The 25645-nt window shown below is 32.3% G+C and overlaps 2 protein-coding genes across 2 annotated transcripts; both read right to left on the bottom strand.

Annotated features, from left to right (window-relative positions):
• Window positions 1–8827: 8827 nt before the first annotated feature.
• On the bottom strand, window positions 8828–12836 carry LOC124356061. Its single transcript, XM_046807229.1, has 2 exons — window positions 12652–12836; window positions 8828–10089 (listed from the first exon to the last, which is right to left on the bottom strand). Exon 2 carries the CDS (start codon window positions 10059–10061, stop codon window positions 8949–8951), a length of 1113 nt encoding a protein of 370 aa, XP_046663185.1. The 5' UTR covers window positions 10062–10089; window positions 12652–12836; the 3' UTR covers window positions 8828–8948.
• A 3308-nt stretch (window positions 12837–16144) lies between these two features.
• On the bottom strand, window positions 16145–23387 carry LOC124356052 (neurogenin-1). Its single transcript, XM_046807218.1, has 4 exons — window positions 23338–23387; window positions 20650–20806; window positions 18872–19004; window positions 16145–16854 (listed from the first exon to the last, which is right to left on the bottom strand). Exons 1-4 carry the CDS (start codon window positions 23365–23367, stop codon window positions 16665–16667), a joined length of 510 nt encoding a protein of 169 aa, XP_046663174.1. The 5' UTR covers window positions 23368–23387; the 3' UTR covers window positions 16145–16664.
• Window positions 23388–25645: the final 2258 nt, after the last annotated feature.

Here is a 25645-nt window from a genome sequence, read left to right as displayed (position 1 = left end):
GTTCCCTAGCACACTGGTACTGTACTAACAAGTCTCTCGTCTTCATTCTCCATTTCACAAAATTCAAATAAAATATATAGTAAAATTTAAAAAGAAACCATCACAGGTCACACATTTAGGCGCACACGGATTACTACAACATAAAAACTAAACACAATAAGGCGCTCACGGTGATTTCGTCCAAGCACTACAAACACACCATCGGGCGCTCACGGAGGAATCGTCCAGTCACGCACGGAAGTAGACCTCATACTGACACATTTTGATAAATAAAAGCGGGAGGCTATTGTTTCGTTTCCCCGAAAGATGCTCGTGAAGTACACTGCGGGAAACGACTGCAGACATCAGAAAAGTAGTACTATTTTTAATAATAAAACATACACGGAGGAAAACTCCGTTTAGCGCCCGATGGAGGGTTAAATATACTGAAAATTCAGAATAGCCAAATTATGGGAAATTTTGTCCTGAAGACAGAAATGTATAATGTTTAACAGTTTATGTAAATAGATTTTATTTTATTATAATGAAAATAACTAAAACCCTTTAAATTAAAACTTTTTATTACATACACGTGTTTCGGTTTTTAACCATCATCAGTGTACATTAACCTCTGAATAAATAAATAAATAATAAACAATTAGATATACACATGTGGACCCTTTAAAGTTTTGATTTTATACATATTTTTATGAAAAAGCGCACATTTGACAATTTTCCTAATTGCAGTAGTTATATAACACATTGACACATTGATATAACAATGTTCTTAGTCTTTTGCTATCAAATGTTATATATTTTTTCACATACAAATCAGAGAATTCATATTCATTACTACCTAATTTGATATTTTTTATATATATATATATATATATATATATATATATATATATATATATATGACAGCTTCTAAAAGTATACTTTCAAGAAAATAAACAGAAAATGTTTACAAAAAATATAAAATATTGAAATATAGCACAAAAACAGTTAGTAACTATATAACTACGAATTGATAACTATATAGCAAAGAAAACAGCACAAAATACACTGTAAATGGTGAAATTTACACTTTTGTATCTCAGCAACAACAAACAAGGCATATACGCTTCACTGGAAACAACAGTTGATAAAAACGAAGTAGACTAATGTTCAATACAGACTACGAGTAATCCAAAGACCACTAAACACGAAGTAAAACTCACGGGCTTTCAAACTGTATAAGTTATACGGCGATTTGACCGGTATTAGTGTCGTAAAATGAATTTAAAGAGTTGAATGTTCACAGTCGAAATTTTCGACGATGACGTTTAGTGAAAGTCAGAGTCGTCGAAAATATCGACAATGGACACTTTGAGGGTTAAAGTTTGGCTTTATCTTGGAAGGTTCAAAATAGCACCACTAATTTTCATGGCATTTAGGTAGGTTTCTCGATTTAGCCGCCTTTGCAGGCGGGTGTTCTACCTTACCCTGTATCTGCATTGTTTATTTATGTAATTGTTTATTTCATACAAAGGATTATGGCATATTATTTGTTTTACTTTTACTGGAGTCAGAAGCTGGAAACCTTTTTAAACAATTTTATATTATTTTACTAAAGAAAAACTCACAATTATCCAATAATTTGTGTATTTTACCACGAGGCCTTTCGACATCAAAGATGTCATCATCAGGTGTGAATAAACAATTTAAAATAAATATCAGCTGAGTCAAACTTAATACAAAATTTATATGGTTAAAAGTAAAATAAAATAAATATTAGTATATGTATATATATAAAAAAGTTTTTAGAAAACATCTTGACATGAACATAACATTTTGCACACCAAATAAGATAAATAACCTAATTGGAAATCCAAAAGATAAAATTTTAGATGAAAATAAAAGTGGCATTTACAAAATTAACTGTGAAGATTGTGATAAAATTTATATTGGCCAGATAAAAATAACCATTAAAAAAAGATTTAAAGAACACGAAAGATATTATAAATATGGACAAACTGAAAAATCAGCTATTGCCAAACATGCATTTGAAACAAACCACACCTTTAAAAACTTTACATTATTAAAACAAGTCCATAAACAAGAAGAACTCAACGCATATGAAACATTATACATAACAAAACATAAAGAAAAAATATTAAACAATGATTTTGGACCGATTCAAAATTCACCATTCCTTTAAAATATAACTAAAATCTTTTTTGACCAAAACTTTTATATATATACATATACTAATATTTATTTTATTTTATTTTACTTTTAACCATATAAATTTTGTATTAAGTTTGACTCAGCTGATATTTATTTTAAATTGTTTATTCACACCTGATGATGGCATCTTCGATGTCTAAAGGCCTCGTGGTAAAATACACAAATTATTGGATAATTGTGAGTTTTTCTTTAGTAAAATAATAGAAAATTTATATTCCAATACGAAGAGCTCCTCCTCCTTCAACTTTTTAAACAAGTTTAATCTGTAGGTCTTAATCTAATTAAGTTTATTCTAATTGCAAATTATGGAGTAATAAGAAATTACAAAGCAGGAAATAATGGTGCTCAAATTATGCAACCTAAGAAGAAGGGTAAGCAAGCATGGTCTAGCCTCTACTGGTCAAAAAAGATGGAGAACACTCAATTATGTGCTCAGGAGGATTTTTAAGCAATTTTCTCTCTGGTTGGGTGGTTTGTACTACTTAGTATAAGCACTTTATTTCGAGCCTTTATGATGCAATTCTGGTCTAAGATATTTCCAGTGCCATAGTAGAGTTTGCCTTATGTTCCGATGAAGAAAAAAAATAATGTACATACGTAGATCTGAGAAGCCTACTTCTGTTAAAAGGTGTTACAACCGTATAAAATCACTTACAGTTTCATAGTTGAGTTTGCCTTATTGCACCGATCAAAAAAATATACAGGGTGTATATTATGTCTGGAAACACCCAAATATATCCTTTAATAATTTAAATATAAATTTGAAACCTCTTACAATCGTGATAGAGATTGGGCATCTACTTTTTGGAACAATGTTTTTGTTATGTCACACCAACGGGGGACGTCCTGCCGAGGGTATCGTGAATATTCTTAATGGAAGCCTATACCTTGTGATACATAATTTTAAAGGTAATAGCTTACTGAATTGAATGCCACAAACCGCATCTCAAAGGAATTATTCTATCAGAAAATAGAAGCATTTTTAGTATTGAAAATTTACTGATGTTCAACAATGTAATTTTAACATGGTTCTTGCCACAAAATGTGTTACACTAATTTTTTTGCATTTTTTAAATGTTCAATTAAAATAAAATAAAACAATTTATTTTTAAGCTGGTTTCATTAGTACAAATTTACCAGTTTTTATTACAATGAATAAAACTTATGAGTCACTTTCTCTGATTACTTATGAATCTGTACTTGGTGTTTTCCAGTCAGCAGGAAGGTTTAAAGAGACAAAGGTCACTAGCCTATGAGAAACATTATTGTGTTATTAATCATCTGGTCTACAGTTTCAGTTTGTTGAGCATGGAGCTTTCACTAGACAGGTCTAAGCTTGGGAATTACAAATGGACAAAGGTCATATCATTCCTGTCGAGTTAATCTGTGTCTCTGAAGCATTTGCTGTCAACAAGTTTATCTAATTACAGTAGTTCAGTTTTTATTTGGCATTTTAATGGAATTGTCTGAAAGAGAACGAATTACTCTGTTGATGATGCGAGGATATGGCGATTGTCAAAGATCTTATCGGGAAGTTTGTAATTTGTTTAATGACACTTTCCCAGAAAGGAATCCCATAAGTGTTTTCAACAATATCAAAAACTATTGAGGCGTTTTGAAATGACAGGGAGGTGTACGTAATCGGCCAAAGTCGGGGTAGGATACAATCTGCAACAGATGAAGAACATGTACTAGATGTTTTGCAAACATTTATTGAAGACCCACATACATCGCTCAGAAAAGCTGCACAGCAACATGATATGCACCCTATGGTCTGTGAGTAAGATTTTGAAAATTAATAAATACAAACCATTTAAAGTTCATTTAGTCCAACAGCTAAAGTGAGGATGATTACGACAGAAGAGTTGAGTTTTGTGAACTTGTGATGCGCAAATGTGATGACAATAGAGATTTTCTGACCAACATACTATTTTCTGATGAGGCAACTTTTTTCCTAAATGGCAATGTTAACAGGCACAATTGCCGTTACTGGGCTAGTGAAAACCCACATTGGATTACTGAGTCCCCATTCACAGCAACCACAAAAACTGAACGTATGGTGTGGAATTTAGGTAACAAAATTGTTGGACCCTTTTTCATCAATGGAAATTTAAATGCCGAACTTTACTACAATATGCTCCAAAATGAAATAATCCCAGCTATTCAAATTGCATCAGGAGAATACTTTGATAATGTATGGTTTCAGCAGGATGGTGCTCCACCCCATTATGGGAGACAGGTAAGAGAGTATTTGGATTTAAGGTTTCCTCATAAATGGATTGGCCGAAGAGGAGAAATCGAATGGCCTCCAAGATCTCCGGATTTGTCACCAATCGATTATTTCCTATGGGGTCATTTAAAATCCAATGTTTATAGAAGAAAGCCTCATAATTTGGAAGACCTAAGAAACAGGATTATAGAGGAGATTGCTTTGATAACTGAAGAAATGTTAGGCAACTCTGTCGAATCATTTTACACAAGATTTGGCTCATTGTCAAACCGTAGAAGGAACACAGTTCGAACAATTGCTTTGACACCAAATGCAGGTAAAACGTTTGTTGTAAGAACTTTTCTAACAGCATACATTATTTTTTATTTGTAATAAGAAATCAATAACATAAGTATTTCCATAATTGTACTGTAATAAAAACTGGCAAATTTGTGCTAATAGAACCACTTAAAATGAAATTTTTGTTTTTATTTAATTGAACATTTAAAAAAATGCTAAAAAAATTAGTGTAAACACATTTTGTGGCAAGAACCATGTTAAAATTACATTGTTGAACATCAGTAAATTTTCAATACTAAAAATGCTCTATTTTCTGATAGAATAATTCCCTTGAGATGCGGTTTGTGGCATTCAATTCAGTAAGCTATTACCTTTAAAATTATGTATCACAAGGTATAGGCTTCCATTAAGAATATTCACGATACCCTCGGCAGGACGTCCCCCGTTGGTGTGACATAACAAAACATTGTTCCAAAAAAGTAGATGCCCAATCTCTATCACGATTGTAAGAGGTTTTCAAATTTATATTTAAATTATTAAAGGATATAATTGGGTGTTTCCAGACATAATATACACCCTGTATACATGTATAGCTCTTGGAAATCTACTTTGATCCAAAAGCGACTACTTCCAGTTCTTGTAATCAAAATTCAGTTTCAGATATTTCTAGTGCCATAGTTGAGTTTGCCCTATTTTCTGCTGAAGAAAATATACATACATACTAAGACTGAGAAGTCTAGGGGGAAATTCTACCTACTTCTGGTGAGAAAGGTTTTGCACTGTTAAGTCTTGTGGTTTTTCGAACTGTAGTCTAGAAAAGAATGGATCGTTTAGGCATGTTAGTGTTCATTTCTGTTTTTCCTTCAGGCATTGTTAAAATGCCATGCCACAATATCAAGTTATGAAGCCATTAGTTTTGGTATCATATGTGAAAATATTCACAGCTTTGTTCATTAAATTTAGTTTTATAACAATGTGTAAATAACATTTTACAATGCATTAGATGTTTTTAATTCATCAATGGTGAAATCTGAAGTAATAGTTTGATATTAACTTTTTACTTCCTATCTCCATTACACAGCTGATAAGCACTGTCAAATTAATATTTTATAACATTTAAATGTAAACAGATGATTCACCCGATTTGTCGAGCGTTACCAGAAAGTTAAACAGCTGTTCAGAAAGTGTGTGTAAATAGCTGTCAGTTAAATTTGGATAATGAAACATAAAATACTACCTTCTTTTTCAAAATTCAAAAATATTCCAGATAACTTTTGTAATATTTCTCTTAATTTAAACCTTTCTCGGATGTCAATGAAAATTTACAAAAAGAATTAACCGAATTGGTCCAGCCGTTCTCGAGATTAGCGCTTAACAAAACATTTTGGGATTAATTTTTGTTTATAAGATGTTTTTAAATCTTACTGCTGTTTTTTTTATCTGAATGGACACATTTAGTGGTGTTTAATCACATTTGTATTATCAGAAATTGAGATTCCTAGTAGCCAAAGTGTGAAATAAGGAAATTTTTATGGAAAGGATAATGGGTGAACACTTTATTGATTAGCTCTTTTTAGTTTAATAACCATTTTAAAAAAGGGGTAATAGTAATTTTTTTTACCTGGATATTCTACATTTTATGGTGTGAAATAGTGTAACTGATTGAATTATGGCTATTTGATACTTAATATTACAATTGCAATTATTAATTGTTTATCATTGCTGTGGTAACAAATTAATCATGAGAACTAACAGGAACCAAAGAAGAACTAACTACGAGGGTTCTCCAGAAAGTAAAGAACGTTTTGTTATAAGTCAATAAAAACAAAAGATAAGAGCATGAAAATTTATTTATAAATACTTATAAACTTACTCTATTTTTCTACAAAATCGCCGGAACTGTCAAGGCACTTGTTGTAGCGTGGCACCAGTTTTTCTATACCGACGTTATACTGTTCTGCCGCCAAGGAATGAAGCCACGTTTTTACTCCTTCTTTGAGGTCTTCGTCACCCAAAAAGTTTTTTCCGCCTAAAAACACTTTCAACTTTGGAAACAAGTGATAGTCACTCGGAGCCAGATCTGGACTATACGGAGGGTGTCCGAAGATTTGCCATTTGAAAGAATTGAGTTCTGCTTTGGTTCGTGCACTGCAATGAGGCCGAGCATTGTCGTGGATCAGCACCACTTTCGACGACAGCATTCCGCGTCGTTTGTTCTGAATAGCGCGGCGAAGCCGATGCAAGGTCTCGATGTAGGCCTCTGAGTTGATTGTTTCGCCTCTCGGCATGAACTCCACATGGATTAGGCCTTTTCGGACCCAAAAAACTGTTGCCATCAATTTCCTGGTGTTCAAATTTGGTTTTTCTTTCCTGTTTTTTGTTGGTGAATTCGAGTGATGCCATTCCATTGACTGGAGCTTTGTTTCCGGGGTTCGATAGGAAACCCAAGTTTCGTCACCCGTTACGATGCGGTCAAGAAACGCATCACCTTCTTCGTCATACTGAGTCAAAAACTCAAGAGCTGCTCCCATCCGTTTAGTCTTGTGGACATCAGTAAGAATCTTAGGCACCCAACGAGCACACATTTTCTGATAACCAAGACGTTCAGTCACTATTTCGTGCAAAAGCGACCTTGAAATTTGTGGAAAAAATTCCACTAGACCACTCAAAGTGAAACAACGGTTTTGTTGAATTTTTCCATCAACTTTCGCTGCCAACTCGTCAGTAACGAGTGACGGCCTTCCACTTCGTTCCTCGTCGTGCACATTAGTTCGACCTTCCTTAAATTGAATGCACCATTTTCTCACTGATGACTCGTTCATCGCATTGTCACCGTAAACTGCCTTAATTTGCCTATAAATTTCAATAGGTCGAACATTCTGTGCATTCAGAAACCGTATCACACTACGCAGTTCACACTTGGCGGGATTTTCAATTAACGCCGCCATTTTAAACTTTCACAGGAGACGCAAACGTGACCTCACGGTACCGCTACTCAGCTCACACTGAGGCAGAAGGTGTGGCTAACGAACAAGCTATCTGCCGCGGTGGTGGGGGAACTGCGCCGCCCGTGATGCGCAATCGTTCTTTACTTTCTGGAAGACCCTCGTATATATATGTGGATAAGCTATTTTGTGGGTAAACATAGTCAACTTCACAGACTTGTCGAGCACGCAGGCTCAGAATCAAGATAGGTAGAAGGTAGCAGCACAGAGAAACAAATCTTTGTTATAGCAGGGAGCATGGTTGCGGTGGGGAGCTATGGCAAGTGTGCGTGTGGATATGTTAACATCGCTCCACCGTATGACAACAGTTTTAAGCTATGCGTGCTGTACTAGTTTCATGACTCTCCACTTGGTGTCGCTTGTCAGGTGTTGTTTCTGTCGAAGGATTTTCAAATCAAAACAACTTTTAGCATTGAATAGTGTATCTTCTCAGAAGGTTTCATAATTAAGGCTATTACTAAAATTAAATATGACTGAACTGGAATAAGAATAGCAGTGGCCATTCAACTGGAAAAGGTTAAAGGTCTGACACTGTGGGAGGCACACTTATGAGTATTCTAACTGATACCTTCTAAGTACCAAGCAACTGAACGTCTTTTCCCAGGATGTAAGATATGTCAATTTATAATTTGCCCAAATGCAAATAAGATTTTACTGTCCTGAAATTTATTCTATTGCACTTGTTTAAATTAGCAATGATCTGTTCTGGAGTATTAGTTAATTATTCTATTTAACATATAAAGAGTTTACAATTGTGATCTTGATGTCAGTGAATTGTAATGCGATATGAAAATTGCATTTATTACAGCAATTAATGGTAACACCCTAAGCTCTTCCTATTTGAATTTAAATAGCTCAAAAATGTATTTGTATTAATTTTTTAACTCTTGAACAAAAGTTTAAACATATTGCAGTTTGAAATATTACTTGGAAAACATCAAGTATATAGCTTTGTGCCCTGTTTGCATAAAAGAAAATATATTATTATGGCTAATAACTTCTGTTTCTTAAAAGCTTAACATGTATGATTTATTACATCTTACAAATGAAAAAATGGATCCCACTGTTATTAAACATAATAGATTATGGAAAAATTAACATCATAAAAATTACAACATATTTTTAATTGTGGGCTTCTGTACAGAAAGTACTAAGAATTTTCCTTTTAACATGGAAACTTACTCCCATTGAAATTTTCCTTCAGCCATTGACATTGTTTGGCTCTATCACTGTTGATCTCGATAACAAATGTATTTTTTTGGATGATTTTGTAAAAACTTTTTATTCTTTTTGCTTTCAATTGGTTTGCATACCCACCAATAAACAGGGCCTTCTGGGCTATACTGCAGTCCAGGAGGAGATAACATTGCAGTCCTATTCACGTTGAAGCTGGGTTGTGCCATGAGCTGGCTATTATTGGCTGTAATCCTTGGTGGATCTGTGTTCATTTTTTGAACTTGTTTGAACTTCTTTTCTTTCTCTCCCCTTCGCACTGGGGATATAAATTCTTCTGAGGAGAACTCTGAAATTGTCATCTCCGACCCTGCTACTGTGGATGGAACAGAGTTCATTTGACCGTTTTCATCATTAGAATTTATGATGGAATTTGAACAATTTGGACAGTCAATCAATTTTTTTGGTTGCTCGGCCTTTGTTATTGCGGCAGGCAAATATACATCACCCTGTGTTCGTTTCTTTTTGAAAGCCAAAAAGTTCCAGCATGATTTCAACGGAGAGATTCTTGGTGCTGTAGTTAAATATACAAATTTGTTGTCTTCCAAAGGATTTGCAGAAGGATCTTTTTTTGCCTCTTGTAGCGTCTTGGATTGTGCGTGATCACAGACGGTCCTGTTGCCGCAGCAGTGGAGGCCCAGTGGGGTCACGGTTCGCTGTGTCACCCAAGGCTCCTCGGAAATCACGGTTGGGTTGATCGAAAGTGTTGACATTGACATGTTCTGTTGAGAGTACATCCCAGATGGACCAAAAGGTGCTGTACCAATATTTATTGTGACCGAGGGAGTACACCTTGGATTATTGGGGTCGTAGACTTGTCCTCTTGGTAACCAAGTTTCTTCAAGTTGCCGATGCAAGGTGTATTTCATGTCACAACACTCTCCATTCGGTAAGACAGGGATGCTCTCGATGTAGGACAGAGGTTTACGTCTGAGCACAAAAGGATCGGTGGTGGGGATGTTGAGACGGGTTCCTTTTCTACTCCTTCTGATGGTCACAAATGTGTCCTCCTCATAAGTATAGTTGTTCTGGATGTGTGGTCTGTTCCACTGCCCTGCTACGGAGTAGTGAGGTGACCAATATCTTGCCTGATTACTAGTGGCCATTTTTCTTCCTTTTTTTCGAATTTCAGTTCTAAAAAAGTCAGTTGCTGTTTAACTATTAGGATTTTATACCTATCTATATTTAATCTTTTAAGTTGAGTATGGAATGGATTTATTAACCCGACATCCAATATATTGGATAGTGAATGTCTGGCTGAAATGCCTGACACTCGTTTTAACAGACGTCTCCATATTTTAATTTAGTTGACTATGAAATTTTTAAGTGCAACCAGATTTGGTATAGCACCTGGTGACCAAAGCAGCAACATGCAGACACCACAAACCTTGCTATTGGAACTATGTTTTGTTGTCTGTGAAAGCAGTTTTGATGTCAAGAGTCAGCTGTAAGGTATCAGCATTTGAATTCATCACTGCCATATACAATATATTACAAGTTAGGCAATACTACCATTATTGCTATTTGTAGTACACTATTACATTGTGAAATGCTTGGAATGTTTCACTTCTAAAATATATTCTTAAAAACTGACCCAGCTAATAATGTTGTTTGTTTATAACTGCTGGTACTTGTTACTAACATTACAAAATTCTTTGTTACAATGCCAATCATTTTTAGAATTGTTCAGTTGTATAAATAATAACCATCTGTACCATGTTAATAGAGAATATGGAGAATACAGAATACTTTCAAAATATTTTTTTATGGGTGGTATTTTTTAATAAAAATATATTTATATTTTATCAATGTACATGCCAAATTTCATCAAGATCTTTCACAATGTTTTGTGTCATTAAATATTAAATATCCATTCATCTTCAACAAGCTTTAGCATTTAACCCTCCGAGTGGCGGTACTTTTTTCTCCAAGTGGCGGGACATTTTTACTGGTTTTGTATGTTCGCAAAAGAAAATTTATATAAAATACTGTGAATTGTATAGGTATGACATATCATATATCAATTTAAACTACATAACACACAGAATAGAATGGTAATAAAATGAAACACTTAACCTTGGATTGGTGTAAAAAACCAATGGGTTGAATTCCAAAAATAAAAATTCCAATTTTTTTGTTTTATGTTAGGCTGAGTAAATGTTCCTAAATTTAATGTTTTAACACAAATCCAAAATAGCCATTTTGTTTACAATTTAATTATGAACAAAAATATTTATAGTTTATATGTATTATTCATAAAAACAATACACTGCTTGGTGATCGAAACTTTGATGTACACGTTTTTTACTGCATTTTAGTCAGTATCAGAGCCAAACTCATTCTTCCTGCTTTGAGAGGCCTCCAGTAATGCTCCAAGTAAGGGGAGACACTCCCTATGAATCCCAAAATTACAAGCTGGGCACCAGAAGTGACTTCTGCCCCATTTTTTGGTGTATCCACACACTGCACAAAGTCTGGTACATGAGCAATCCCGTGAGGAAGATCTTCACTTGGTCCAGGAGGTAGTACAGTTGGTGGATGAACCGTTTGTAAGGGTTCCATTAGTGCCAGCATATCTAAATAGTATATAAAAGTAAAGTTTGGAATCTGGTATTTATAACTATACCTAATTTATAGCGTTTAAGTCGCAGCATAACATCGGAAATAGCGGATCAAAAGAGGCTTGCGTTAATAGACGCTAGAGCGTCTCTGCCACTCGCGAACGAGATTTAATAGACGCTGCAGCGGCTTTCACCACTCGGAGGGTTGAAATGATAAAAAAAATACTGCAAATAATGTTGTGTAAATTTATGATTTACTGTAAATGTTGTTCATTTTTCTGTTTTTAAGAATTTAAATTTATTTAACATTATTGACGGTTGTTGCTGCTGTAGCCACCCTTAGAAAATTACCCACAGAGGAAATTTTTATAAAAGGATAATAGAAAGTTCAATTCTTCATCTTTATAAGCATATGAGTTGTATCACTCACTTGTATCAATACTAAGTAACATTTAAAGTATGTAAAATTGCCATATAAATGAGTTGTGCTGTGTTCTCAGGAATTATTTCTGAGAGCCACATTTGGGCTATGTCATGGCCACCGTGCCTTTCCGTGATATTCACAAGCTTTTAAGGAAAATAATCGCCCTCTCTTTTAATAGTTAATGAAGTCGAGTAACAGCGCTAGTGTCAGAATCGCCCCATTTCATTCCTCTTCCACCATCAGCAGCACTGACTTTATAAACATGTAGTTGCCATTCTAGTGAGCCAACCCAAACAGAGCTATCAACTCATCACTTCGTACCCCATCAATGGAGCGAGAGAGAAAAACAATAAGTTCACTTCACAGCATCTTAGGTACTCGTACATTACAGTACTGTTCAAATATTTGCTACCTGAGCCTCTTTACTCCACATAAGGCAGTCTGAGCATTCATTTTTGGCATACCTCAATTTATAGGATTAATTCTTGTGTAAGTAGTAAAATAAAAGTATTAGTCATTTGTTGCCAAATTTAATGTGATTTAAATAGAGTACTTTGTAATATAAAGAACAATTTTAACCTACAGCAGTGCCTCAATCGTTTTGACATTGTACACTCAAACAAGTTAACACATACGAGTATTTATGTGTCAAACGTCTGATAAGTAGCAATACATAATGTTAGGAGTTCTAAGGAAGTGATTGATACTTACTGATACAAACCTGTTGATGTTTACTGCATCATCTCCACACACTACCATATAATATTTAGTTGCCTGTGGTCTTTGAGTGCAAAGAGTGGTATAAATACTAACTATATATTACTGAGATGAGAATTACATTATAAAACAAAACAAACAAATGTATCTTATTCTAACGTAATAATTTTGAAATTTGGATCAATTTCTTGTTACCTAAGTTACATTATAATATATTTTAAAATATTATCTGATATTCTTTTATTTTAGCTGTCGCTAAACATTTTGACATCTGTAGTATTTATGTAGACCATGTTTTCTCCTGTAGGTGTTGTGCATGTCTTCTCTCATTTAACTAAGGTCGTAGAACCTAAGGGCAGATTTTTTTCTTCTCAGGAATGAAGGGTTTCCATACATGGGGAGACTATGTATGGACTAACCCTTAGCGCTCCAATGGCCTGCATTGCAGGCCATGGTGGATTCTTCTACAGCTCTGATTTTATTTGAGCTTGCCAAGTACAGCACTCCCACGGCCTGCATTGCAGGCCATGGCCGACTCCCTCTACAATTCCTATTTATTATCTCAATGACGCCATTCGCACTCCGAATTCTTTTTGCTACGTATGACGTAAACTGATTTAACTAAGTTTTAAACAATTATTTTCATATGAAATTAACTGATTGAAATATTCCGATACAGGTTTAAATCTGAGTACTTTGTGATGCCAGACTTGCATTTGGTTCATTACCAGTGTTATCAGTTGTGTAACATGGTTGTGTTAAATAAAATATATTTATTAATTATGCACTGTATCCTCTAGTGGAAATACTCCATCATAAATAATTAATGATGACTAGATTATTATTTATTCATAAATCATAAATATTTAAGTGTAGTTGGTGTTCTGTTATGTGAAATTATAGTGTAGTCATGTTTTTGTTTTTTTTTACAAACAACTTAACTCTAAACTATTGTTTTCTTGTATTTAATTTTTAAAAGAGCACATTTCAGAATAATATTTTTTATTTAAAACCATCTTCTATTTCCTGAAACTAACTTAAATTGGCACATCCCAAACATAAATAAAATATGTCTTCTTATTATAATCCACTTAAACAACTTAATATTTTATTTCTTTTTTTACGTGACACATTTTTTATTTGATTTATTGTCTGGATCAGCGAAACTCTCTACCTACAAGGCTAAATCACACTAGAAAGTAAGTAGAGACTCCAGTACATTTGTTACATCATTACATCACATGTAACATACTAGGTTTCCTATTGATCAACAAGTTTCATGCTTCTGGGACAATAACAAATAATTTTTTACAACGCAATACCATTGTTTAAAATATACTGGTTTGAAATTGTTCAATTTAAGCTACTTCAGGTATTATTTGTTTTACACATTATATCAATCTTACATTTTGTATATTATTAAATTAACCCTATTATATAATAATTTTTGGTTCAATTGTCCTTTCTTCGATAAAATAAAACAATGTATTGTTATAACTATTGACAAATATAAAATACAGTTGTAAGCCTCAATATGTTTTATCACATACAAAACATATACTGTACTGCGATTGACTTTTAGAATTTAAATACTTATATGACAGTTTTATCTATATAATAGTACATTTGAACAAATATCTATCTTATTTAAAAAAGGTATGTGGTTTTTGAATTTTGTTTTCAAAATGTTATTTGAAAGCTTAAGTATTGCACATTTTATTTTCCTAAAACTAAAGTTATTCTTCTTCACAAATATGACATGGTCATCCATATCTATGAAATATTGCTTTTTATGTTATTATTTTAGTAATTGTATAAAACACAGTCCACAGTGGTATTCGCCTTTACCTGCAGCAGATACAACTATAAAGCGGCCCATACACTAGACGTGCATTGCACGCCGTGCAGTTTTTTATACTGGCACGCCGTGCTTGGCATGGCACTTTGTGCCCCACACACTGACAGTTTAGTCAGTCCCGTGACGTGCTAGAAGTTGGTTGTGGTATTGTGATATTTTACTACTATGCCTCTTGTAAACTAAACATAAAGTGTTAACAGTATTGTTGATTGGTGCGATTCATGACGATAGCAAAGTGAAGAAGAGAAGAAGACAACTATGGACGAAAATTGGTTAAAAGAGAGAGAAATGTATTCTGATATGAGACTTCTGAAAGACTTGCGTGAAAATCATGAAAATGATTACAGGAACTACTTGCGAATGGATGACAAAACATTTAGTTATGTGTTGGAAAAGGTTAGGCCACGCATCGAAAGACAAGACACTAATCTGAGAAAAGCTATAATGGCGGAACAACGGTTAGTTGCCACGCTTAGATATTTAGCCACTGGAAGGTCACTGGAGGACATGAAGTATTCAACAATAATATCACCTCCTTTGCCACATCATACCGGAAACATGTCAAGCTATTTTTGAAGTCAAATCAATTTTATTCTTCACATAATCAACTGTACAATCAGGCACCACAGTTTTGCACAGTTCCACAAGGTCTAAAATACGTATTTTGTTTTAGACTTTTATTTGAGTACTCTTTACACTTCACTCGCCACAAACATTGGTGATTTCTGTACGAATCTATAAATAATGGTAAGAAATTAGGAGAGAGAAAAATTTGTGTGTCAGCAGTCGACATGGTAAATATAGGAGAGAATTTGCCGCGAGAGAACGAAAAATAGCACGGAGACCTCCACACATTGGCACGTTTCTTCCAATTTTGGCACGTCGTGCTTGCACGGCGTGCATTGCACGTCTAGTGTATGGGCTGCTTAAGGAAGACTACTTGTGTAAAATCATCAGTCTACAGGAAGAAACTACGTGACTGTAGATTTTATAGGCATAGTCTACAGAACTCTAAGCACTTACTCTAAAAACTAGTCTTCCAAGTGTGTTACTTGCTGCCTTAGATTTTTGTTACTAATTTCTCACAGTTTTACACTAATTTGACGTTTAATTTTGTTTCTGGATTTATAGTGTCCGTGTTGCAGTATATTATAAAAGAATTTTGTTTGAGAATTTAATTTATTGAACTTATAATTAACCTGTGATTTACTTAACATAAACCAAAACAAGAATACATTTTTATGTGCACTTACAAAAATGAAAAAAAATTATACAATGTGCTCATCTTAATTATACAATTCATGACATCTTCAGTTTATAAGTGTGCACCATGACAAAAATGCTTTAAAATTATTATTTTAGCTATTGATGCTCAATAACCATAACTAAAAAGAAACATGATGAAAACACTTTTTAAGTTCAATAATTTGTAAAGTTTGAATAATAAAATTATTCAAGTTTGATATTACAAAAAGTGTTATTTTAGAAGAATTTGGAATAAAGTGTTTCTCCTCAGGTTAAGATAATATCTTATAAAACAACTACCAAATTAAAACTATTCCAATGAATCCATTACAAAATTAATACATAGTTAATGTAAAATACATCTAAATCAGGTAACTAAATAAATTACACGTTTTTACATTCTTTATTGGCACAAATGTTTAATAAACAAGGTTTATTACACTTCATACATGCTTCATAAAAATTTACACATTTGTAACTAAAAGTAATACTAAAATTAAAGTGGTTTCTTAACAAAACGTAGATACTTAACTTACTTAACTTTTTGGTGGTTTTATATAAATAAATATATATATATATATATGTTATATTTACCAAAGTTGACCAAAAGGATGTTATTATAGTATAATAATGGTTAGCTTTATGACTTCCGTGTACTGTATAATCATACTGAGTATAAAATTGTGCTTACCAAACTGGTTATAGATTTATTCAGAAAATGTTTGTAAAATTGTACAAAGCTTTTAATAAAACACTTTGGAATTCTAGGAATAACTTTGTTTTACAGACCAAGTATAGACCTAAAATGTAGTTGAAAACATCTAATTATTTTCAGTTCTCAATAAGTTGAAAGAACTAAACATTCCTTTGGTTATGAACACTGTTTACTCAAATAGAACACATATTAGTTGAACCGAGTCCGCTTGAAAGCAGGGTAGGAGGGGGCCTCCAAGGAGTAGTTGATGTAGGAGTGACTTAAGTATGGAACCGTCCAGGAGGTGGAGGGGTACTCCAACATTTCTGGGTCAGAGGACTCCACCTTGACATCATCCTCCAGACAGGACTTGAGATGATAGATACGTCTTATAGCCATCCTGAAACAACAGTCTAAACCATCTAATGTTTTTTAAGGTCCTATTTAATTAATATTACATAATGATATTGGCCATATCGAACTAATGACTCAAGGATGATATTTACATAAATGAGCTGTAATTCTATGTATCTGTTTAATTGATGTGATGCAATAAATAATGTCTGATTTCCCTAATCTCTACATTTATTTGGAATTGCTTGACAAAACTTGATAATAACACTAATAATAACTCTATTAGGAGTTTTCAATTATTCCTTTAAAAAACTCTACTTTTTTGTTATGTATGCTTCCCTAATTTCTGTATAATTCAAGGACTGGCCAGAAAACAAATAAAATGAGGCTGGAATATGTTTTATTAGTTATTCATACTACAACCTACAAAGTTTACACTAACCCTATCAAATAGTGTCCTTTTTTATTTACACTTTAAGCTTCTATACACACATCCCTATACGCACAAATCTCTATACACACATCCCTCATACACTGTTCTAAAGTCAAACATGATTCGTGTCACTATGAAAGTGTTAATTACATGTTCTGTAACACATCACATGTACATGTACATGTATCATAGTTTAACACATTGACTGTAGCAGACACACATTACTACTATTATGGCTGTCCTAAAGTCAGTACATGATTAGTGTCACAGTAAAGGTGTTAATTACATGTTCTGTAACACATCACATGTACATGTACATGTATCATAGTTTAACACATTGACTGTAGCAGACACACATTACTACTATTCTTGCTGTCCTAGAGTCAGTACATGATTTGTGTCACTGTGAAATTGTAAATGATATATTCTGTAGCTAGAGGTCTTCATCTGGTTTTACGTGTGCATTGTTTTTTAATAATGCAATATAATATATTTATAGTTTACAATATTTAAATCACTGACATTTTTGGGGTTGCCTAACATTTTTCTGGCTTAAAAATACATAATGTTAAGTAAATATAAAAACAAATATTACGTGTAATTCATATTAACTCCTTTGGATCGGCATCAAATTTATGAGAGTTTCCTCTCATATTGTCAGGACACAAATGTGGTCATGGAATGTTCTCTGCCTCAGATCTGTGATTTATGACCACGTCCTGTCCCTCAGAACATCGGGCCAAGCCTAGCTGCCCTTATGGTTTAACCATTCAGCTCGCCTGGCCACTAGATTTGGCGCACTATATTGCAGTTATTAAATTCAGTTTAGTTGTGGTTGGAAAGTGCTGCAATTTCTCAGCTAAATAAGTAACAAAATTAATATTCCTCTATTTGCAGTACATACCGTTGTACACATTGTACAGAAATATTTTTTATCTGACTTTCAGTGTCACTATATCTGCCATAGTGTATCTTATCTATTTATTGAAATTAGTGCATTCAATGGAGACAAAGCTCAAAATATGGAAACGAGATATTATTTTTTTGATACTAGAGACTTAATTGAGACGGACTATATTTTTATTTGCAGACTTAAAACAGGCAACCCATAACTTGAATTACAGTTTACTTGGTTTGATTAAAAGCAAATAATAAATAACTAATTGATAACATTTCAACTTTGAAGCTAATAAACTTTGCAAATTATTTGGGAATTTAATTTATATCTCAGTAATTTAAAGAACTGTAAGTCAAATACTGCCATTTGAATCCAAGTAAAAGTGACATACATGGTAATGCAAGTGCTGCATGATGACTCAGATAACAGCTGGGTATTATGTGTGGCCCAGCGAGCTGAGAGGACAGCCACCTAAGACTAAATCCGAGCTGAGGGAGAGAAGGGTTAAGGCCACATTTTGTGGCCTTCTGTTCACAAAGAGTTAAGTTAATTCTTATCATTATAAGATCCTTCCAGAACTAAAATAGCTAATGTCTGTATTCAAATAAAAAATGTCTGTTAAATTAACTATAAATTTATTTCACTGACAAATATGTACAACTCAAAACAGTGCTATACATATTAAGTAGGCATTCACATAATATTTGACATGTACAACATCGTTAAAGTTACCTTAAGGTTTCAATTTTGGAAAGTTTCTTGCCTGGTGGTTTATAGAGCGACAGGATACTGCGGAGTGCCTCGTACGCTCTGTTCATGTCCCTCATACGAGATCTCTCTCTGGCACATGCTGTCTTCTTGTAGTCTTCAACAGAGAGTCACAGATTTTTTATATTTCTTCTGTTCTATTAATATTGCTTGTACAGGTACTGACTACTATTATTTGACATAGTATCTGTTAAACAATTATTTAAAATTAATAAGAAGAATTTTATGAGAATTGGTTAAATATAAACCTGATTCTGTTAATAAATAAATTATATTTTTATTATTATTTTGTATCCTAATTTACCTAATTTAATTCTAAATATTTATATTTATAATTTGCATTATTAAACAAAGACAATATTAATGTAGTTTTAAAAATTGATATAATTGAATAAAGTTTGGGACTGTTGGAAGATCTATATTATCAACTGAATATCATGTAATACAATGAATATTAGTAAAAACCATTATAGCAGACATCTGAAAATTGCATTTATTACACAACGGTCATAAAAAGAAAATAAATATCGGAGAAATAGAAACAAATTAACGATCATAGACTTTTATTCTATTAGGTTTTAAAATTCACATTTTTTCAAGATCGTTTTATTAGAGTAATAGTGGTATTGGCACTCCAAACTTCTTTGCAAAATCACTCTTTCATTGTAGCTTTGATACATTAACTAGAATTATCCTTATTTTTGGACCAATTCCTCAATTTTTTTATGCATGTTTACCATTGCACTGAACCAATGTCAAACAATAAAAGTTGAACAATTCTGTCTTTGAGAATCCTACTCAGTAATAAATATTAACTGTAGTTGTACGTAACTGAATTAAATTTGAAGAATAAATAATGATACAACTAAAAACATAGAATGCTGATTTCTACATTGAATGTCTCCATCCTCTTTAAGGACTTAAGGAGGTGTCTTTAATAATACTTTGATATATAAAGAGATGGCTGCTTTTTCTCTAGAGAAGATATTACAAGTGACATAGGATATTTTTCTTTGACACTAATTAACACAGGGTTTTAGCATTGGAAAATACATGTAAAATTCAAATAGAATAAAAAAAAAATGATTTGTAATTGCTAAAATGTTGACCAGATTTTACATATAAGTTAATCTGACAACTAATTTGGTTCTCCCACCTCCATTAAATTAAAAAAACAGTATTTGTCAGTTACATGTTTTGACGATACTCTATCGTCAAGCTAACAGTATAAACAATCTGATAAATTACTTTGTTTTGAAGTTAAAATTATGAAAAACACACAAAACGCAAAACAGTTTACAGTTTTACACTGTATATTAAAACTGTAGTTCTATATGTACAATTAACAGTATACCTCTGAAATTTACCATTTAATAAATGTAACAGGTTTACTTACTGCAGAATCGGAATGAAGCCTACATAAAGTGTAGGTTAAACATTAATCTGAATTAAAAAGATTTTCTAACTTTAATATTCAACTAATTTTAGAAACTATATATTCTATGAATATAATTACCAGGCCTGTATGCAGACCGATTTTTTTTGGACAATTTAACCGGGGCCTGTGCCAGCCCCGCCACACCTGTACAGAGGCAGGTGGTACATGACGGGGCCCGGCCGGATATCTTTTCCGGGGCCTGCCAAACCTGAGTACGGCCCTGATAATTATACTTTACTTTTATCTCCAGCTGGATCAGTTGTTTAATGCTTTGTGCATAAGCATTCAAGCATTTATTTCTCACCTTTGTCACTCTCAGGACTGCGAGACTTCCAGGACTTGAGAGGTCTTTGAGATACAGAAGTAGTTGGGGGACTGGGGTTGTGACTATATCCATAGTTTGCAGACTGTAACAGTGTCAGCTCCTTCTGGTGGGGTGATTCCACCAGGTCATCTGGATCCTGCACCAGAATTATACTTTCCTAACTTAGTGTTGCAGGAATAATATTACTACAGGTTGGAACATGTGGTAGTGAGTGTAGTAATATGTGTTTTCTCGATTTTTTTATTTAGAAGTACCGTACTTGTGAGATATTGTTTAATCAGATTTTACATACCTTTAGTCAGCAATCCAAAAACAACATGCGTTCAAGCATTTTGATGTTACATCATTCTCTAAGCAGTACTAAAAATTGTTAAAATGTTTCAGCACTAGGCATTGTCATACATAATTAAAATGTAATTAATGTTTAGAGTGAACCAATTCAGCCTGTTATAATGTCTGCAATAAAAATATCTGTGCATCATTGCAATTTATAAATGAAAAGAGACAGAGAGCTCTTTGAAAAATTCAAAATTATCACAACTTAACATTTTTAATACATCAGGCACATTATACATAATTTTCTGTATCTTTTTAAACCAAAAACATTTTGTAAGTGGACTGTTTTTATAACTGCATAAATTAGTTTAATAACATTCCCTGACTAATGTATTTAGACTAACTTATACAGTAATAAAAGATGTCAAGTAAACTAGTTCTACTATTTATAATTATTTAAAGATATAAAATAATTATAATTATTATATTAATTATAATTATAATAATTATACATTATGATATTCTGTAGGTTTTAATGGAAAGACTACATGTTGGTTTATTACATTGAACAGTCTCCGTAATAATATATACTATGGATAGGTACAGATTTTATAAGGTGATTCTAGTACTAAAAATAAAAAAATTAATATAGCTTCAAACTTAATTTGATAGTTTTAGACGAGACAGGAGTGCACAAATGTTGGCTACAGTGAAATGAGCATTGATACAAATTCCAACAAGACTAAAATTACTCAAAATTTTTAATTATTTAAACATTTTTCTGGCCTGAAAAATGCAGCAAAACAAATTTTAGAATAAGTCCTTTACATTTTTGAGATAACTGGTGTCAAACCAAAAACGTCAGGGGAAATTTGAATCTAATGTTTTGGTGCAATAACTTTACTAACCAATTTGTATTGTATATGCTCACAATATAGTTTTTTTTGTGGAATCAATAGAGGAATTTCTCCAAAGAGAGAATCTCTACGCCAGTCAGTTTATGATGAAGGTCAAAATGTGAGGTTATCAAAAGGTTAAAGATAAGAAATGATGTTTTTTCTCAGCTCATATTATTTTTGCTTGATAAAACCAACTGATACACATGTAAATAATAACCACCATCATATAAGATAATGGTTGATTTTAAATGAGTAAAGCTAAATAATATGACCTGAAAATAATTTCCCTCTTCATATTTTTAACCCTTCCGATACACTTACATTCCAACCCTGAATAAAACTAGTGTTGTTGATGGTCGATGGCTTTCTTAGGCAAAATTCCTCTATTTATTTCACAAAAAACTATGTTGTGTAAATAAGTCCTCTGAATTTTGGGAACTTCTTAAAATTATACAGTTTGTAGAATCATGCTGGGAATTAAATTTTGAACAAATTTATGTAAATTTAGTCAACTTGTTATGTTGTGGTAATGAAATTCAGCAGATTTGTCTTGAAGTCAACTGTATTAAACCATGCATCTCTTCCTGTCCTCTAATTTACTCTAGTTTGGTTTTGAAAGAACACAGTAAAAACTATTATGTCTTATAAAAATTGCTCAATGACAGTCACTCTTGAAGCTACGATTTTTGCAAGGTCTTTATCTTCCTGTATCTATATTAGACTAAGCGTTTTTAAGACTTACACAAGTTTATTTGACTTGTTTTCTTATTTTTAGTACTAGAATTGCCTCATCTCCATCTTTACCTTTTTCCATCGGACACTGTACACAAGAAATCACCTGAAATATGTTGCTAACTTGTTTGAGATATGAGATTTACTCAATTACCCAACTGTTCAGTGTTAAATATAAAGCAAATAATTTTTTTGTGGATGTGTACATATTTATTAATAGCAATAAAATAATATGTTATTTAATAAAGGGATTTTCAAAATTAAGACATTAAAACTGCTTGCAATTACACAATAGTTAAGTAATAAAAAAATTTAGTCCACATTAAAAAAAAACTTAACTGTTTAGGAATGAGTCTAAAAATTCAATATTAATATAGAAAAATTTTAAAGAATTTGTATACAAATTTGTTTTTGAATCTTTTTAAACTCTGAACAAAATTACAAATGTATGCAATCAGGATTATATCATTTTTGTAATTGGTTAGGTGTATAAAAAATCATCTAAAATAATAAATTAAAAATATTATTAAATCTTTAAAATTTAAAATTGATAAAACACAATTAAAAAAGTTACAGGTATGTTGTGCAACGTAACTAATCAAAATCATTAAATACCTGAACAACCATTTTACTTAGAAAATAATTTCCAAAAAAGTGTTACTGAAAATTTATGATTAGAAATACCACTGTTCCTTAGAGACTCAAAAGTGTAATAACACTGTTCAGCAATTTCCCCAAAAGCAGTTGGTTTCTGACTTACCTGTTCATTACACAGGTGGGTGACACTCATGGTACATCTAGACCAACTGAGCAACCGTCCAAGCACTAACTGATCAGGTGATACATGCACCTGATCAAACAACGAAGATCAGCGATCCGTGAATATGTCTACAATTCATACCGAACCATTGGTGTCATCCATTAAGATAGAAATAAATCATTTAGTGTCCTGGAACTTACTGAAACATTCCAGATCAAAATTTAATCAATCCATATTTGTCAAAACCAAATTTAATAAAACTTGCGTTGTTGGTTGAGCGCGTTTATACCTTTGCCATACGGCAATTTTTTACTTTTAGTGTATGAGTATTCCAAGTGGTTTTTTGGGATTCAACACACGATTTGTAGATAGATTTTTTGGGATTTACGTGTTCCAGCAGTTTCTGGTGGTTTCTCTGCATTAACTCATTTGTAAATTATATATTAGCTTTTATACATCTAAAAAAGATACCAAACTGCAAACATTGAAATTTATTGATCCTCAATTTTGGAAATAACAATCTATTTTCCGATGTGTGTACTAATATAATAGAACCTGCAAACATGAGCATGAGTTTAGCACTGTTATTAGCAACTGGTAAAGTAAAAAGATGTCAAAATAAAACACACCAAATTTCTTTCTGTAACTCTTTTAAAAAGCAATTATTTTACCTCCTTACAAACTATTCATAAATAGTTTAAGGATTCATTGCAAAGAATAATAAATAATGGTGTTGAAACACAACTCAAATTTCCTAATTATATTTTACAAAATATTCTACATTTGTGTTTCACGTTTTCTACACCACTAAACTGTTTCGGAATATTTGGTACTTTATTTTAGTTCACATGGTTTTAATAGCATTTTTACAAATCTTAATGAAATCGTTTTAACAGAAATGTTATGCTAATGCAGTTTGGACTATTTAAAGTAATTCAGTGTGGTCTAACTTTAATTGATTTAAATAGAACCATTAAACATTCCTTTTTCTACTTTTTATTATAACATTGTTTTTAGATAAAAGTTATAATTATTTTTATATACTAAAGATCTTTAAATATGTTCAAAAATAGAATTGTATTTAGGACAAATCAATAAATTATACTTGCAAGTAGAATTTAATGAAAAACCGACCATGTAGGTTTGTCATTGCTTCATCAACAGTATTTTATACAAAATTAACATTTAATCATATAATAATTTAATGACCAGAATGAAAACAAAATTGGAAGTCACTAAATGCAGTTTAACATTCAACTATATCTGTTGTAGTTGTTAGTTTTATTTAACACAACGGCTTTTATAGATTTCGTTTGACAGAGTATGATTCAATGGTTAAGTGGTCCAATTGTTTACACTTGATTACCCAGCATGCTGCAGGCTACACCTGAGTCTACTCATTAGACTCTATTGTTCTGTCTTTGTAAACATGAGGACTCCATACCATATCATAGTGTATTTTTAAAATATTACCACAAACTTCATCAGGTACTTTAGTCATAAAGTTCACAGTACCTTCAAAATATTATCCAAGAGAGCATACAGGAGGTTGATATAACCATGACAGCTGTTCTACTTTTAAAAGTGAAATATATGTTAATAACATTTAAATAACAACTTCTTCAATTTTAGGTTCTGTATAAATCATAATGATTAAAAGGGCATACTTAGGGATTTGTTTTAGGGGGGAAAAATTTCAGTTGTTAAAAAAGTATTTCTACTATTAAGAATAAAATAAAGTAAAATATATGAAGTATGTGCAAGTTTTTCGTAAGTTTTAATGGCTCTGTTAGTTGTATGTACTGAAAATACTCATAAGGTCAAATATAATTTTTGAGTTTGATCCCTTACATCACACTGGTTGATAAATTTACCATTTATCTAGTATAGCAGTCAGCGTTAACATATTTTTGCAATATTCATTAAAAAATGTCATTCAACTAATTTAACTTTCTAGGTAGAATAATAATTTTGATTTGTTAACATGAAACACTTTAAAATACTGAGTACATATAGTTAAAAAAAAATTTTTTTATTCACGCTCAGAAAAACATATTACAACAACAAATATTTAATGCAAAATGAATTAACTTTGTTGCAACTTCTAGTTCACGGATTAAAATAAATACTTTTGGGGTGTAAAATGTTTTTATTCAACTAAAATTGCAACAAAACTTGTAAAAATGTAATGCAAAACAATAATGTTTCTTTTTATATTTATTTTCTACATAGAATGAAAAATCAAATACATAAAAACAATAATTTGTTTTATATTGTACCAACTTTTTCCAACCTTGTTTCCTAGTAT

The sequence above is a fragment of the Homalodisca vitripennis genome, chromosome 1 (assembly GCF_021130785.1).
Source record: "Homalodisca vitripennis isolate AUS2020 chromosome 1, UT_GWSS_2.1, whole genome shotgun sequence".
Taxonomy (NCBI): domain Eukaryota; kingdom Metazoa; phylum Arthropoda; class Insecta; order Hemiptera; family Cicadellidae; genus Homalodisca; species Homalodisca vitripennis.
The sequence above is the reverse complement of the archived record's forward strand: the minus strand, read 5'-3'. Positions and strand labels throughout refer to the sequence as shown.